Source organism: Pavona decussata, unplaced genomic scaffold, assembly GCF_977016875.1.
Source record: "Pavona decussata unplaced genomic scaffold, jaPavDecu1.1 SCAFFOLD_170, whole genome shotgun sequence".
Classification (NCBI taxonomy): Eukaryota; Metazoa; Cnidaria; class Anthozoa; order Scleractinia; family Agariciidae; genus Pavona; species Pavona decussata.
Genome location: NW_028145581.1, coordinates 500587 through 519190, shown reverse-complemented (window position 1 = coordinate 519190; position 18604 = coordinate 500587). Strand labels below are relative to the sequence as shown.

The 18604-nt window shown below is 39.8% G+C and overlaps 2 protein-coding genes across 2 annotated transcripts; both read left to right on the top strand.

Annotated features, from left to right (window-relative positions):
• The first annotated feature begins 11 nt into the window (after positions 1 to 11).
• On the top strand, positions 12 to 18107 carry LOC146463995 (glycine--tRNA ligase-like). Its single transcript, XM_085083809.1, has 17 exons — positions 12 to 312; positions 773 to 874; positions 2376 to 2478; positions 2642 to 2783; positions 3963 to 4051; positions 4548 to 4624; positions 5738 to 5883; positions 6333 to 6482; positions 7395 to 7557; positions 8683 to 8847; positions 9536 to 9643; positions 10119 to 10264; positions 11577 to 11665; positions 12007 to 12116; positions 13918 to 14011; positions 16249 to 16439; positions 17792 to 18107. Exons 1-17 carry the CDS (start codon positions 67 to 69, stop codon positions 17900 to 17902), a joined length of 2232 nt encoding a protein of 743 aa, XP_084939935.1. The 5' UTR covers positions 12 to 66; the 3' UTR covers positions 17903 to 18107.
• LOC146463996 (uncharacterized) lies at positions 12279 to 13300 on the top strand. The gene is made up of 2 exons (XM_085083817.1): positions 12279 to 12336; positions 12588 to 13300. The coding sequence occupies exons 1-2, from the start codon at positions 12279 to 12281 to the stop codon at positions 13163 to 13165; spliced, it is 636 nt and encodes a 211-aa protein (XP_084939943.1). The 3' UTR covers positions 13166 to 13300.
• Positions 18108 to 18604: the final 497 nt, after the last annotated feature.

The following is an 18604-nucleotide window of genomic DNA, read 5'->3' as shown; positions in this document are numbered from 1 at the left end:
TGACCGCATGCCACCCGGCTGGTATTCCAAAATCCTCGTGGTTTACAAAAAAACTCACCTGAATTTATGAATAGATTGTTTGTCTTCAGAAATTTCTTTCCCAGAAGGCGATTCTGTTTCAGACAGCTACACCAGGAACGCGTTTGCCCGAGAAATATTTTCAGAACTATAATCTGCTTTCAAAAATCGCGTTTTACGAGTTTCAAAAACGGTTTTGAGCTAGCATATTTGGTTGGAACACGTACGATGTCTGATTGCAGCGCAGCGAATTCAAGCATATTGGACAATCTGCGAAAATCAGTGAAGGAACAGGTAGGTGGTAATGCTTTAGGGCCTCTGCAATAAAAAAAAAATCCACCTTTAAATTTTTGTTTTGTTTTGTACAATATTTCCATCACCAAACGGCAAGAACTGTACTAGTAAACAATTTTATAGAACTCGAGTTGATCGTCGAACTACCATATTCGGAAATTTTAACGGAAGTGAAATTTCCGCATTGTCACGAAAGCCAGTCCTTCAATATTTTGAACACCATAGAAATCGGCTGTTTGTTTTGGGATTTTTCGCTGTTTATATCTTCCACCAATTGGTTCTTTAATTTTTCTTTGTGGACTGTGCAGTGCTGTTTTAGTGAGCTTATTGCATCATCCCTTTAAATGCTATTTTCAAGATCCTTTTTGCTATCGAATTACCGTAATTCCTGGAATGACAGTAAGGGCGTCACTGTTTTGTTTTGTTTAATTTTGGGCTGGTTATCCTGTTCTTTTCACAGGGTGAATTGGTCAAGAAACTTAAATCTGAAAATGCTCCACCACCTGATATTGAAGTGGCCATCAAGGAACTCAAAGTCAGGAAAAAGGCTCTTGAGAACAAGGTAACTTGTTTTTCTAAATGTCCTCAACATCACATTGGTTTTTAGTCCTATAATACATTCACAAACTCATTATAATATTAATATTCATCTATTGAACCACTGGTGAATGGATATATGTACCACGTCAAGTGCATGCGTCTGGATACCCAGTGAGAAATGGTTAATGTCACACTCCCATCTCATGAGAGTGGTATTTACCACTCAACTATGTACATAAGTATCACTTGAAAGCATAAATATTTCCATTTAATGATAATAATTCCACATGCAACATAATTTACAGTTTTGTTCGGATATTGAAACAACAAACAGCAAGGAAATCTTACTTGACAATGTTTAATTATCTGCTGATCACCAGGGTCCGTGGATCTTTTTTATAATAGGAATGCTGACTGTTAATGCCTTAAAAATTAAAATGAATAACAAGCATTTCAAACTCTTGTTTTCCACTTACTATAATTTCAAATAATAATTATTATGGTACTAACATTAATAAAGGCAGGGTCAGTTTCGTGGAACCTTAACACTTGCACTCATAATAGTTATTTATTGATATATTACATGTGCATAAACTGTAGTTTGTCAATTTTCACTGAAAATGATTAGTCAGTAGCAGGTTCAGAAGTTCATGCAAGGTAACTAGGAGTCTGGATTAAAAAGGTTGGGAGTGCAGATAATTTGCAAATCTTTTAGGATTTAACAAGGTTAATGTACTGTGGTCCTTATTCTCTTTGACAAAAGGGTATGGTCTCCCTGTGCCACTTCCCTAGATTCACCAGTGACGGTTTAGACAGTTTTCTTTTATTACAATACAGTCGAACCTCCACTAACGGCCACCTCTCCATAACGGCCACCTCTCTATAATGACCACTTTTTTTTTGTCCCGGCGGACAGTCCATACATTAGCTCTTGCTTAAACCTCTCTATAACAGCCACCTCTCTACAACGGCAACGGCCACTAAAGCGCGTCCCCAACTGCCAAAATAACCTCTCGACAACGGCCAGACTATACAGTTCTTTTTCATGTGTTAAAACCTTTTTCTATAAACTGATGCAGTTTTCGACATTTGTCTTCGGAAAATTACGTTTCTGTATCCATTTTAATGATATACGTATTTTAATTGTTCCATTTATATGCTGTAGTAAGCATAAATTGTCTAGAATAATATAGCGAATGTTGTGAACCTTGCTCGTTTCGTCTTTCCGGATAACATTTTGATTCAGAACATTATTTACGTTTTATTGTGTTTTTTATCTATATATATTATTTAAGATTGGATTGTCATTGTAGGCTACAGTAAGCATGAACTTGGCACAATAAACATGTTGTACTTCCCGAAAAAAGGTGTCATATTACACCCCCACCTCCCCATAACGGCCACCTCTCCACAACGGCCACTTTCTTCTGTCCCCAAGGTGACCGCTGTGGAGAGGTTCAACTGTATAAATCTATTTTTTATATACATTTTCTTTGTAATTTAATCAATACTTTTGTCTTCAGGAAAAAGAATTAGCACCGAAACAAGAGAAGTTTGACAGAGCTAAGTTGGAAGACTTATTGAAACGACGCTTCTTTTTTGTTCCTGCATTTGAAATCTATGGAGGTTGGTTGAACAATCAATAGTTGATATTATGTACATCGATTGAATTGGGCAAAACAAAAAACCTTCCGTGGAGGGAGTATGGATATTTTCTGGAACTGCACATTCAACTAATAGAAGGAACAATAGAATTTGACTCATCGTTGGATTTAACTTGGTTCCACAGGTGTTGCTGGTTTGTATGATTATGGTCCATCTGGTTGTGCGATGGAGGCCAACATGTTAAACATTTGGAAATCACACTTTGTTTTAGAAGAGCAGATGTTAGAAATCAGGGCTTCTCTGCTTACGCCTCACCAAGTTCTCAAGTGAGTAACATATATACAGTAATATTATACAGCCACAACTAGTAATAATCAAAGATAACGGGGAGTAGGTTTAATGATAATGATAATGATAATGTTTATTTGTGCTTTTTTTCTATTTACATGTTGATTATTACAATCTTTTAGTGGTGTTATATAAATTAAATTAATTATTAGTTAAATTAATGTGTAAAGCAAGGAAGCTAAATAAACCATTAGGTTGTCTTGTTAGCTCCCTGGCTAATTTAGGTTCTAGATAGCAGGCTAAAAAGAAAGAAAAGAAAAGAAAAGAAAGAAAAAGAAAAAAAAATGAAAAAGCAAAAGGAAGGAAGAGCTTATTAATTGTAAAAAAAGTGAACGTATGTTACGAGGTCAGCATAAAAGAAAATTAGTTCATTTGTTGTTCTGACAGTAAATAATGTATAATTTGTTTCGGAAAAGCAGACACACTTTGTATGAGTTTTTTTAAAGGAGTTGGAAGGTCTTTCCAAATGTCGGTTGCCATGAAGGAGATTAATTGTTTACCTACATTAGTTCTTACGTTCGGCTTATAAATTTAATTTTATGATCTTGATGCCAAGATCCATTCATTCAATCAACATTGCCAATCCCCTTCAATCTCAACTCCAATCTGCGGTAGGAGTGCATTCTTTCTTCCTTGAATGCTATAATGGTTTCTATCCTCACTGGAAAATTCTTTGAACTCATATACTGAGGATTTGGCAAAATCCTACTGGATGCCAAAAATAATAATCTTTGAGGACCTTTGTAAGACTTTTACAGGATCCTTTAGAATCTTACTCTAACAGGGTTCTTTAAGGAATTGTGCTAGAAACCTGTAAGATTATAATATTATAGCAAGATCCTGTAAGATCAGTGCACAGGATCCCACAGGATCTTTTCAGGGAACTTAAGAATCGTTGCAAGATTATAGTAATAGATATTTCAAGATCTTTGAAGGCTTTTTATGAGGATTTAAGCTCCTACTGGAAGGTCCTTTCTGCAGTTCTTCAAATACATGTATCCTTAAGGATCTTCTAATTAAAAGTTTTTTACAAGGGGCGAAAACTCATTGATTAGTGGGGATAAGTTGTATCTGGTATCATCAAAGCAATGCTCTTGTTTTCAACCTTGTTATACAGTCCAGTTGACACTAAATTCTGATAATTACATTGCTTGTAGAACCTCCGGTCATGTAGACAGGTTTGCAGATTACATGGTGAAGGACGTCAAAACTGGTGATTGCTACAGAGCTGATCATCTCCTAGAAGGTGATTTAATATGTAAAAAAAATTCATTCAATTCTTCCTTGTTAAAGGGTGTTTACATGATACCAACTTGACTTTTACACTTATTTGTTATCTTCACTTCTCAAACTCATTTACATTAAATGATAGTTCCTGTAGAGAATTAAAACAAAGTATTACTAAATAACTACTATGAAGGAGCAACTGGTTTGTGAATGTGATCTTAATCATCATAAAATTTGGCGAACTTTTGCTTCAAATTTCTCCAAGAATTATGAATGGCTTCAAAAGCTATATCAAACACTCCAAAGTGGTTTTACTTTTAATTAACCTTTCTGAAAGTTTTACTGAGGTCTTGCCCACCACTTTTCTCTCAGCATTTTTAGCGCTGGAGATTCTCATCTGGCGGTAATCTCATCCATCTTGGAGTGATCTCGCCAAAATTTTACAAGGGTAGAACATACATGTGTATTGTCAGTTTTTCTAACCAGGCAATAGTAAATTTTGTTATTTTATGAAGGTCACCTTGAAAAGTTGTTAGCTGATAAAAAACTGGAGGAAGAAAAAAGAACTGAGTATGAAAGTGTCATTGGTCAGGTGAGAGTGGTTTGAAAAGAAATCTTACCAAATTAATGAAAAACTGTTAGAGAATCGGGTAAAACTAAGAATTTCCTTTACCCATTAATTTTGTTTGCCTGGATGGACAGACTTCTACTATCAAATTACTTTTACTATGCAAATTACTATGCAAAGGACGCAAGCAAGGTAAAAAGGCGAGGGAACAGGGTTTGGGTGATCAGCATTCAGATTTCACATGCAGTGAACTATACAGCAATTGCACCTGGACAAACAGTTACATTGGAATACTGATTTTTCGAACGTCGTTCCTAAGGAAACTGAATTTGGTTAAAACAATCGGGAAATCCAAAAATCAGAGGTAAAAATGTGACCGAAGCAAATCCAAGGGAAACAACTTTTGCTTTGAAAAATTGAGGGTTCCAACAATCAAGATTCCGCTGTATTTCTGCCTCACTCAGTCAATAATAGTTTTTGCATGAAAACTATGATGTTGTGATATAAGTCTACTAATTTTTGGACATACACAACTAAAATCTTCATGTTCTATGCACTTTCTACCATGGGTCCTCCCTTTTTCAACTGTTCAGATGGTCTCTCAGAACAAAAAACAAAAGTACTGTTGTAAAAAAATAAACAAATAACTTGAAAGGGTGAGAGGTCCAAGATAAAAAATAAGCATCCATGGTACCAGTAGTTTATTCTAAAACTGAACTGGTTGACATCACTTCTCTGTTGGTTAAACAATGGTAACTGGATGCTGGATTTTGGCTAGGAGGGGGGGGGGGAGTACTATACAATGGCACAATGTTGACTGGAGCCCAATATTTTGAAAAATATAAAATCATGGGAAGTTCCAGAAAATATCCATTCTCCTCCCACTGAAGGGATTGGAAATTCTAGGAGGATTGGGAGGGTGGGTGGGTGTCTGGGGGTGTCTCAAAGGCCAAAAAGTTAATTGGAAATTGGAAATTGGAATTTCCAGAGGGGTGGTGGTCATAGAGAAAATCTCTTCCATGGGGGAGAGGGGGGGGGGGTGGGTATTTCCCGTAACTACGCAATAGACTGCCACAACAGTAACAAGTGCCTAGGACTGTTGCCATGGTAACTTACCCATTTGTTGTAAATTTACAGATTGATAACTATGGAATGAAAGAACTGGGGGACCTGCTCACCAAGTATGATGCCAAGGCTTCAATGACTGGAAATGACTTGACTCCACCTGTGGAATTCAATTTGATGTTTACAACTTCAATTGGGCCCAGTGGGCTCATTCCTGGGTAAGTGAGCTAATCTCTGGGTGACTGGGTACATGTAGCTAGTGGACTCATTGCTGCAAAATTGGTGCATCCCTGGGTAATGGCAAAGTTGTCTCCTCCCTGGGCAATTGGTGCTTCCTTGACTAGTGGACGCATTCCTAGAAAAGTGGGGTCGTCCCTGAGTATGTTGGGTCAATCGTAGGGGAGTTGGCTCGTCCATGGGGGAGTGGCCTGCCCTGCCAAGGATTATAGGGCCTATATCCTAATTCATCCCTAGTTAGGTAGGCTCATTGCTGACAAGGTATGCTCATCCATTGATGAATAAGTTATTAATATATTTAAGCAGTAACTGATGTAAAAAGCAAAAGCATATGACAAAGAATTTAATTTAAAGGTCACAATGTATAGGAAGTTGTCGCTGACATTATTGTTGAATAAAATGTTTTAAAACTGCTCATCTATGTTCACAGTTATCTTAGACCAGAAACAGCACAAGGAATCTTTGTCAATTTCAAGCGTCTGTTGGAAGCAAACAATGGAAGGCTTCCATTTGCCGCTGCCCAGATAGGACCTGCATTTAGGAATGAAATCTCTCCACGAGCAGGACTTCTGAGAGTGAGGTACATGTAACAATGTTGAAGTTCAGATTAGAAAATTGTTTCAAGTTTTTTTTCTCTTTGTAAAAACAAAATAAATGTAATTAATTTACCCACAAAGCACCAAAGAGCTTTAGGAGCTTGTTCAAAGGTGATATTGAGGGTTAAACTAACCTGCAATCAGGCCCAATTTTACAGTGCAACAAACTCAACCGGGGCCACCACAAAAACCGACACTTTGAAATTTAAAGAACTATTCTCGTACCAAAGCCAGACTTCTTTGTTTTAAACATGACCTGTGATTGGCTGATCAATGCTGGGTGGCCCCGGTTGAGTTCGTTGTACTGTAACAGTGCTCTTATCGCCCTTATTCAGTCGCTCGCTAAAATGTATTTTGTAGTTTCGCATTTCTTGCGGGAATGGTTCACCAAGTCAAACGAAAATAGAGCCTGATCGAAGGTTAGAGGTTAGTTTTATACTCATTATCACACATTACCATCCACAAAACCAAAGGTAAATAAAAAAACTGAATTATAACATCGTCACTGGATTTCAATCAAGCTGTGGCTCCAGTGGAAGATACTCAATCATTCAGTGAGGGTTATAGATCATTCTTGAAATCTTCCTCCGCATTGCTAACTAATGAGTGACGCCATAGATAATTTTTTTCCCAGTGTCACAGGCATACTTGAAAAACGGAAATCCAAGTTCTTCCAACATGAGTCCAACCTCTGACCTACCGATTACTAGTTCGGATCCTCTGAAACAGCTCGGACGTGTTCACAAATTCAACAAAATTAATGGTATAGAGCAGTCTGTATTAAGAATCCTTTAGTCTTCCTTATTGCCTTGAAATGCTTTTTCCACCCAATAGGATTGGTTCATGTTACACACTCAGGAATATTTAAGCTGGCTTTACTGCCTTTTTCAATTTAGGGAATTTACTTTGGCTGAAATCGAGCACTTTGTTGATCCCATTGACAAGAGCCATCCCAAATTTCAAAATGTCAGCTCGCAAAAGGTAACGCTGTACCCTTCGGAACACCAGATTGAAGGCAAACCAGCGTTGCAGATTGCTCTTGAGGATGCAGTCAACCAGGTCAGTGGTTACTCTTTCTATGGTATGTGACAATAGCGTAGCGGTTAGCGCATTGGACGTTCAGTCGGAAGATCGGAGGGTTGACGGTTCAAGGCTTATGATCCCTGCATTTTCGTGTTGTTCCCTTAGACATGAAACTTTACTGCACATTGTCGCTCTCCGTCCAGTTTAACCGGTTTAACCAGTTGAAATACAAATGGTAAGCGCGGATCAAACGGGAATTTTCCGGAACAAACGGGCGACCTTTGGAGGTACTCCACTTTTATTGCAACGGAAATTGCCGTCCATTTGCACAGAATTTCGATTTCGATTTTTTTGCGCCATCACGTACGTTTTTTGATCTACCAATGAGATGGTAAGTTTGGAACGACTGAAAAAAAAAAATCTTTCTATTCGACAGGGAAAATGTCCGAAATTTCCAACTAAGTGTTAAGCGCCCCAACTGTTTAAATGGGTACCGGCAACAAAGTGGAACCCTGCGATGGAGATGCATCCCAACCGTGTCGTGGAGAGGAGGGGCGGGGGGGGGGGGGGGGGGGGTGGGCCTTTTGATACTCCAAATTGCTTCATGCTACGGAGACCGTTTTAAATTCCGTCCTTATGGGCCACTTGTAGCCAGGATGTAACTTTATAGAATCCTCCGATTTTGAACTCTTGGATTGTTTTTCTTTGGCCATTTTGCACCGAGGGAATTGACCTGTAATGGTAATGGTGCTGGATAGAGGGTACCGCATATGGAATGCAGATCAGCTTTCAAGGCGTACGTATTTGATGGCTCGTTTTGTTTGCCGAGTTGGCAGTGGATGAAAAAACGAGGAATACCATGCGGGTCAAATGTTGGCTACATGTATATGCATTTGGCTACTTGGGTCGTTTATGCACAGGACAACAGGTGGAGCAAGCGAGCCAAATGAGCTGTTTGCTCTATATGCCGTAAAAGGCGTCAAAAGAGAGGAAGTAGTTTCAATGGCGCTAAAACACTAGAACCAAAGCAGATACAGAGTCCAACGTGCAATAAACAGTGTCTTACTTTAATTTCTTTATTTTTTTAGCATCGCTTTAGTTGTGGTAGGAATTACATGTAAGCTTAAGTAGACTTAGTTTTATGTTTGATTAAATCGCCAGAAAATTGTTAGTTCCCAGACCATGGGGTACTTTCTTGGCCGAGTGTACCTGTTCCTGTTGAAGGTTGGAGCCGACCCAAGTAAGATCCGCTTCAGACAGCACATGTTCAACGAAATGGCGCATTACGCATGCGACTGCTGGGACGCAGAACTTCTTACCTCCTATGTGAGTAGTATTTGTCCATAAACAGCCTCTCTTTTCTTTTAGAGCTGTTTTCAATTGAGTTTCGTCAAACCAAAATGAAAGCAATTTATCTGGCCAATCACGGCAAACCGAAATGGTGCATTGAACCAATCAGAATTCGCAAGAAATACGTGAAACCGGCGCCCAGCCAAGCGCGGGAAAATGCGTGCGAGCATAGCACCAATGATATTGGTTTTGCTGAGAAATGGCGCGAGTTTTGGCAACTTATCACAGAGCGGAGGAAACCAGAACACCCCCCAGTTGCTTTCCACACTCAGTCGAAAATTGCTCTAAGAATAGTTCAAAGTTTAACAACGAGTGAAACAAATCTTTGTTTTTCAAACATTACTTCTCTGGTCAGTGAGCTTGAAAATAACTAGTTTTAATTTGTTCTCTCTATTGCTTACGATCATTTCAGAAGTGTGGGTAAAAGTGCCTAGCGGCTTATGCCAATCTCTTTTTTCATCGAAATACGATCAAAAACGCTTACTTATGGAGAGCTCGTGAGTTCTGGATGGTGTAGAATTCGTCATGGTGCTCAGAAAGATCCTCGTTGGAAGACATTGCTTAGGCAGTCAGGAGTTATTCAATAGAGTCACGTTTCTTCTTTTGAATATCTTAGTATTGAAAAAGTGAATGTCTTTTTTTCTTTCTCGTTTTTTCAATGCAGGGTTGGATTGAGTGCGTTGGATGTGCGGACAGGGCTTGTTACGATTTGTCAGTTCATACTAAAGCAACTGGCGAGAGACTGGTCGCTCAAGTTGATCTGCCACAATCTGTATCCTAGGCTTGTTGCTATTGTTTTTACCTCATGAATTCATAAGCTCAATTTCTGCAAGTCCCTTAGCCTCGTTCCCAGGATCCCGAGAAAGCATTGGAACGAGGATGCAAGTCCTCTCCTAAGTCTTCTCCTAAGCAGGAAGTGCAAACATGAAAGTGGCCTGAAGTAATTTTATCTTGCAGAAGTTCCAAAGTAACTTTCTTACTAGCGTGAGCTGGGGTTGGGTGATGTTTTTCTAGTTATCCAGAAAAAAATGGAGCAATGTAATTAGTGGCTCTGCCTAACCAATTCAGTGCAGCCATCGATAAATGTACCTTCAGTACAGCTCTCACCGCATCCCCCTTCTCCGCTACTCCCCTCCCCCCCCCCCCCCCCCCCAAAAAAAAGGAAACCAGGTTTTGCTCGGAAACCTTCATTTTCATGAGGTGAAGTTTTTTAATCATTCGTTTGAGCCTTGACTGATGTTAATAAGGAAATGGTGGACGTAGTGGAGATCGTTCCAGAGAAACCTGTCATTGGAAAAGCGTTCAAAAAGGAAGGTAAAATTGTCATGGATTACCTGGCACAGATGGATAAGGAGAGCGTCAAAGAATTTGAGGAGAAAATCAATGCAAACGGGTGAGTGGGAAAATAAAAAAAAATTAAAAAAAAGCGAAGGAGGTGTATGTAAGCTCTTGGCACAAAACTCAATAGAGCAGGTTTTAATCTCGTACCCATATCTCACTCTGCAGTTTTGGGAGATCTGGGTACGAGATTAAGCGGGTTTTAGTTGACTAGTTAATTTTCGCTTTGCTTTGGCTTTTCTACGCTCTGTGATTGGTTGGGAAAACTCGCGCCACTTTCTCAACCAATGAGAAGCAAAATCAAAACTGTGTCTTCCTCCAAACGCATTTTCCCGCGCTTGACGGCTGGTTGGATGCTTCGAGTTCTGATTGGTTTATTGTGTTGTTCGCGTCTGACGTGATTGGCCAAAGCAGTTACTTTGATTTTTGGTTGTTTTACAATACTCAAATAAAGCTCTATTCCACCTCAGTCGCACTGCGTGAATTTCAAGTTCCAGAAAATTGGGGAAAACGTAGTGACACAAACAACCAGTTATACACTTTTTTGAGTAGTGAATGGCGTTACTATCGAGCAGAGTGTAGATTTGTTTCTTTTCTCTGACCTGAATTGTCTTCAACTCGCATGAAACTCCACTTATGAAGTAGACCTTAGTAAAAGGTCGCTCGTCGACAAGGACATTAGTTAATGAAACCTTCCGAATGGAAGTAAGAAGTTAGTTTGTTGGTTAGACTACGAGCAGCGAGTGAAGCGGTCCCTTTTTTTCTTAAGGATAATCAATCAAGCAAGCAAGTAATCAATCAATCAATCAATCAATCAATCAATCAATCAATCAATCAATCAATCAATCAATCAATCAATCGATCGATCAACCCATCTATCAACTTTGTTTAACGAGGGTGACACTTAACAGTCCTGTTACAACTGACGAACCTGTGGCCGTCAGATTCCAGATCGAAGTAGAATTTAGAAATGTTGGTTTTTGAGGAGAGGGGAACCGGAGTACCCGGAGAAAAACCTATCGGAACAAGGACAAGAACCAATAACAAGTTCAACCCCCATATAACGCCGAGTCCGGGAATCGAACCCGGGCCACATTGGTGGGAGGCGAGTGCTCTTACCACTGCGCCATCCCTGCTCACCTCTGAGGTAATAAAGCAAGCGAACAACGCGCGCGCTCGCGAAAAATGCTTTCCCCGAGGAGACGCGCGGCTCGTCCCCCTCCACGCGTCGCGTGTCCTCGCGGGTGGCAATTTTTGATGCGCTTGTTTTGCTATACTTCAGAAGACAACGGACTTCTCATAGTCTATTTGTTCCAAAGAGAGGTTGAACTTTTCTCTTCAATTTAATGTCTTTCTTTGTTTCTCAGCGAGGCGACCATAACTGTAGATTCCAAAGAGTTTACTCTTCAGAAAACCATGATCAGAGAAATCAAGCGATACCAGAAGGAAGTTCATGGTAAGTGACCAAAACACCTCCAGCACTCTTGTCTTTTGACCAGTCCCAACAGTGTTTGTAGCATAGTTTTGCCTCTAGAGACAACCTTCATTTCTTGTCCCATAGTTTCTCTTTAAACCACTCTGGACAAATGCGGCTTTACCATCCCTAGAATCGTCATTTCTTCTCCGGTCACAAAGTTTTCATGAGCTCTTGGTGTAGACACGAAGATCTTGGTGTTCTAATGTACAGTATTTTACCACACAGAAAGTTTGGCGATAATGGCAGTGCATGGCTTTCACATCACTATGTGACCTTCTAATTCGTATTACATGAAGCTAACTTTGTTATGTTTCCTTTAGTTCGTGACGTAGAGCCCCACGTGATCGAGCCGTCCTTCGGAGTGGGTAGGATCATGTACGCATGCCTCGAACACAACTTTAAAATCCGAGAAGGGGACGAGCAAAGAACGGTACGATTGATGCTTGTTTTGTTGTGGTTTTTTTCTAGTCTCGTTTCCTGAAGTTTTTAACAAGAAACGTGCGTTTATTATAAAAGGTTCGCTTATTCTCAGCCACCTTTGTACATATACAAAGAGTTTGGAAACGGGAATGCAAGGCTTGATTCGAAGGATATGAATCGATTTTTTGTTCCGTCTCTAAACAACAGTCGCGTAACTTCACGTGCACCGCGTACGTCCAAAAGGCGACATCTGGGGTGCTTACCATTTACATGGAAAACCCAGAAATTCCAGTTGGAAAATCAAATGGTACTTCTGAAATTTTGGGCCTCTGGTCAAAGTGATGCATTTTTATTGCTCCTTTTGGGATTTACGGCTGATGTTCATACATTTTGCATGTTGTTTATCTTCTGTTAAGACAAGCTAACTCATTTTGTATTTATGCCGAAAATTTCCATCCGGATGGTTTACGTAAATGGTAAGCACCCCTGGAGTACCCTGCTAGCAGATTCGCTTCGATCGAATACATGGCAGGGAAAGTTAATCAAAGGCTTGGCCTACTTAGACGCATTAAGCATTTGTTACCGTTTAAGGCGCGCATCCTTTTTTATAAAAGCCTTGTTATGCCCTTATTCGAGTATGCTGATTTAGTTTGGGGAGACAAACATAATGTAACTTTAATGTCTAGCTTGGAAGTGCTTCAAAATAAGGCGGCTAAAATAATGTTAGATCGACCGCTGTATTCCTCTGCGTCTGATGCGTTAACTACACTGAAGTGGTTAACACTAGAAAAAAGGCGCTTCCAGCGCCGATGCGTACATGTATATAAATGTCTTAATGGTCTCACGCATCACGAATTAACATTAGTCACTCAGCAAGAACAGCATAGTTACAACACAAGAAATAAAGCAAACCTCAAAATTCCATCCATTAAAAGAAACTGGGGTAAACAAAGAACTGGCTCTCATGCTGTAAGTGATTTTAACTCGCTGGACAAAACTATACGAGCCTCTGATAATGTAAATATTTTGAAGCGTCAGATTTTTAATTCATTGATTTAAGTTTTGTATTACACATAAGATACATTAGTTTTTAGTAGCATCTTTTAGCATTTTTATTCATTGTTAATTTTTAATTTTCGAGGTCCTTTTTGTAAACCACTTTTTAGTGAAAAAGTTTCCTCATTAAAGATTGTCATTATTATTATTATTGATCTTTCCTAGATGAGTTCATCTCGGGAAAGAGAACGGCGTCTTTCCCGATTAATCTAGGAAAGATTGAAGCGACTCTGCAAGCATGATACACCTAGAGTCGAGGCAGCTTGAAAGCTGCGGTCGTCATCTCGCACTGCTTCCGTCTAAATCATGCAAAATCAACTGTTTACGTTCTTTTTTCATCTAATCTTTTTAATACCCTGGCACACGGTACAGCATTCGCGGAATATTGCCTTCAGTTACCACGTTGCATTGTGTATCGACCTCTGAAATTATTGCGTGTTCAGTGGTTAAATAAACTGTGTGTTGGTAGCTTATTAGCTAATTAGCGCTTCCTTCTGCTCAGGAGGAGAACATAGGAACGCAGCTTAAAAACGAAAATCGATTGCCGTATGGAATAGCATCGGACGGCCATATCTCGTCTCTTTTGTATTCGACAGGTGATTTTTACGAGAGCTCGAGAAATTTTCTGAGCAGAAGAAGAAGCTGCATATCTTTTCCTTTGTTTTTTCGTAACGCACGAGGCAGAAATGCCCTGAAAATTTGCAATGGGACAATAAAGAATAAGGTTTAATGAGGTGCTTGTTATCCTGTTTCAGTGGCTCTCTCTGCCTCCAGCTGTCGCTCCGGTCAAGTGCTCTGTTCTACCACTCAGCAAAAACAAGGAATTTGATCAATATGTTAAGAAGCTGTGTAAGTAACTCCTCGTTTACTCTAAATAGAAGAAAGATCCTCGCAGTTAGTACGCTACTTAAGCGTATGGGTTTACTCATTGCACCAGGAATTTTGGTTGCACGAAGTTTTTCATTATGTGCTCAACCATCATGTATGCTTCACCGGTGTGTACCTTCTTGCTTGGACGCTCGAAAGCGGATATAGTAAACTCGAAAGTTAACTTACGAACAGCATTCTGGTCGTTCATAAAACTAAATTTCTTCTGTAAATGGCTTGAGCCCAGGAGTCATGTCATAAGTACGTAAATTATGATCATCCGGGTGAGTGTAGTTCGGATTTAGCTTGCTTGCGTACAGTTGAAAACATGAAAATGCGTCGCCATCTTGGCCAATGCTGTATAGGCGAGTTTGTGGTTCGTTTGTAAATGGTGCTCAGCAATGTGATTGTTGATATGAGCACCATTTACAAACGAATCGACTGGGACTCTGCCAAGTGCATTACCTACTGTACAAATTATTATCAACGACTCACTCTGGAAAGCTGGTTTACTAACTTAGAACAAACGCCACTCAACCGTTGCCTACAATTACCTGCACCATACAAACGACTAATTGACAACAACAACGAAACAGACAAACAATAGACATTTTACTAACAATAGACCCACGGACTTTTTGACTAACAAAAGACGGATCGAAACGCACCAATCACTTTTTACAGTCTTCACAGCCAATAACATCACGGCTTACTGACAAACGACCAATAACATCTGGACTTCGTTGACCAATCAGGTTAACAACCAGAGACGTATATACCACCTACCGACGTTCCACAATTCACTTGACTCTGAAGATGACTTCCGCTCAGGTTGTCGAAACGTCAGTCAAAGTCATCACAAACAGTCCTTCTCAGGACTACACTCACCCGGATGATCATAATTTACCTACTTATAAATTTCTTCTGGTGGGGTTTATTTGGTTGGTGAAAATTAGGTTTCGGATATTTTCTTTAGCACAAAGAACTGTCTTTGTTGCACGAAGTTATTACTGTGAAAGAAATGAATGGTGATGTTGGGCCAGTTATTTAAAGAAAGTCTAACTTAGGCCGCGGCTTAAGACAATCAGTGGACCTCCAAATCTGTTTATAAGTGTTTTATTTTAAGTAGATGAATAGTTTTCTAGTCTGGGATGCAAGCCTTCTTGCTACCGTCAGCAGCAGCCAATGTTTAGATATTGTCGTAAAACAGATCCAGAAGAAAACCAAACGCAATGACATTCAAAAACGATTTAATCGAAAGTCACTAGACTCGTGCTATTTACACCATACTCGAAAAGCGTAAAACCACAACTGAACTTTGATACGCAGTCAAAACGATATAAAAGATACAAAAGTACGTGCTAATGTAATCACGAGGTACACGTCAATCAATTTAGTAATCAAATGTCAGTCATCAATGTACTGTTCGGATGTACGTTCCACCAAAACAAATAATGTAACAAACGATTTACGACAGATATGATTGGTGCAAATTGGAAAACGGCTTAGAACGTGGTTTCGTTAAACGCCCTCTAAACTGTCTTTTAACAACTGACCCGTTATGTTTCAAGCCTACTGAATAGATGATAGATTTCATGTAGTTGGCTTGTTTAGCGTCCCCGAGAGAACCTTTAAAAGACTCGAAGCAAGCCATCTAGGTGAAATACCAGAGTCGCGAACGACTTTCTATATGCTAAAAAAAAAACTTGCCAGAAAGAAACACTCTGCTAGTAGGGGATTTTGTCCGAAAATTGGAGTTGGCTCATCTGAAATACGTGTTTTTTCGACCTTTATAAAGTCTCATTATTTTCGTTGATTTCTGTAGTCGTTCCTAAAGTGAGATTGTTCGTTTAATGTTTGTGTTTTCGAGCTTTATAAAGTCTCACTATTTAACTGATTTATGTACCATGGGCGAATTTCAGGGGATGGGGTGGGGGGGGGGGGAGGGAGAGGGGGAGGGGGCCGTGGCCCTGGTACTATGTAATCAATCGTAAAATGTAGTCAAAAGTCCGTCTCTCGAGGCCTGAACTTTCGGTCCCAAGTGCTCTTTCAGAGTGCTGTAAAGCAGAATCTCCACGAATGTGAATTTTCATTTGGGGGGGGGGGGGGGGAGAGGGGGTTTCTGGATACTCTTTCAGTAAGTGAGATTGCTCATCTGAAATGTGTGTGTTTTTGATAAAGTATCACTTATTCGCCATTTTCTTTGCTCCGTTCTAAAGCTGAGTCCCTAACCGAGCTTGACATCTCCCACAAAGTGGACGACTCCAGTGGCTCGATTGGTCGGCGTTACGCGAGAACTGACGAGATAGCTATTCCGTTTGGTATCACAGTGGACTTTGATACTGTGAACAAGGAGCCCCACAGCGCCACTTTGAGAGAAAGAAACACCACTCGACAGATACGAGCAGAGGTAAGCATGTTTGACCCTTTCAATAAATTTTAATAGCTCTACTTGCTCAATGGCTTTCATCTGAATGGTCACACTTTAGGTTTTCATCCACAGACTCAAACGTTACAACCACCTTGTGCAGCACAATAAACAGCACCAAAGGAAAGTACTGCTCAGTAGCTTTTATTTGAATCATCACACTTTAGGATATCATCTACAGGCTCAAAAGTTAGAACTACCTTGTACAGCACAATAAACAGCATAACAGGAAAGTACTGCTCAGTAACATTCACTTGAATTGTCGCTCTATGGATTCCATCCACTGATTCAAAAGTTAGAGCCACTTTGTACAGCAAAATAAACAGCGCCACAGGAAAATACTGCTCACTAGCTTTCATTTGAATGTCACTCTTTAGGGTTTGATCCACAGACTCAAAAATTAAAACTACTTTGCACAGCAAAAACAGCGCCACAGGAAAATAATGTCCTGTACCTTTAACTTGAATTGTCGCACTTGGGATTTCATCCACCAACTTGTAAAGCAAATTAAACAGTACCACCGGAGAGTACTGCTCAGTAGCTTTCACTTTACTTGTCACACTTTGGGATTTCATCGACTCAAATATTAGAACCACCTTGTACAGCGTGATAAACAGCTACAACAACAGGGTTAAAAAGTAGGTACTACAAGAAAGGCCTGCCCAGTAGCTGTCATTTGAGTGGTCACACTTTAGGGTGCCATACACAAAATCAAAAGTTAGAACCACCTTGTACAACTCAAACATTACAGCAGGGAAATACTGCTTGAGAGCTGAAATTTTAGCGGCCACACTTAGGGTTTTCATCCAAAGGCTTAAACGGTTAGATCCCAGTTTATGCATGCCATCACAATAAAAAATACCACAGCAAAGTTGTGTTTGGTAATTTTCATTTTTTCGTTTCAATAGTCAGTCATCAGGAATTCGTGAACACACTCTTTTAGCTAGAATCAACTTGACCCAACAGAAGTCAATGTAGCAACTTTCTGTTAAAATGCACGTGCGGTTGTTAATCCTTGGTTGAGAAGTTTACAGAACCAACAGACAGTTGTTGAACCCTAATATCAAAGAATAAATTCTCCTATCTTGTCCCCATACTTTTCTCATAAAAGTACTGCAGAGAGGTTATTAAAATATCAAGAAAATTCACCTTGGGGGGGGGGGGGGGGGGGTCATAGCCTTAATTTTCATGACCTCAGAGGTTGAACAAACATTGGTATTACAAGGAGAAATTTGATGCTCATCACTGTCATATGCACCGCTAAAATTTGAACACCTTGGATGTCATCTTGCTTTCTTACACTTGTAATTCTGTACTTATTCTTCTTTTTTTAGATCGACGACTTGCCATCCCTAGTCAGCAGCCTTGTCCGCGGAAAAGTCACGTGGGCAGAAGTAGAGGCCAAATATGGGCTGTTTGAAGGACAGGAGACTGGTGCCAAGTAGTATGTCATGTGACCAGTAATAGTCTCGTGGCCTACCGACCAAAAAAAAAAAAGGAAAAGGAATTCTCAAGATTTTTCCGAGGAAAATAATACCATTATAGAAAAGGCACAAGAAAAATAAGCTCATGGAGCTTAGGTTATCTGTGATAGAACGAAGAAAAGGGGGACACAGAGTCCTGGACTCAAAATAAATATTTAAATCGCAATCTGAGTGAAAATGTTTTAGATATTTGATCCCCGAGAAGCGTTGAGACCCCCCGTTTTCATTTCTTTGTTTTCCCCTTTCTGCAAAGCACATGATTGTTGACTTCGCTTAGCGCCATTGAATATTATGTTTACACTTCCTGTGCGTACAGAGCATTTTGCTCTTCGTGTTGGCTACTTCTACAGGAACTAAAATTAGAATGAAAGTTGTTTCCAAGGGGCTGTGTATGCCTTCTATCTCATACAGCTTCTTCAGTATTGTTGCTTCATTTTGTCATTGCAGGAGGCTTTACGCAATATTGATTGTAGGTCAAGGTCTCCTAAATCTCTCATATACGTAAGAAATAAAAAATAAAAAATTCGGTCAAAAGCGATTTATTCGCTCTTAATTCGGAGCATTTTTCTTTCTGTCATTAAAATGGTACAATACGCGGGAATGTCCTTTCGCGCAAGGAGGCACGACGCGTTGGGAGCGCGCGCGTCATCTCTTGTTTCGCTA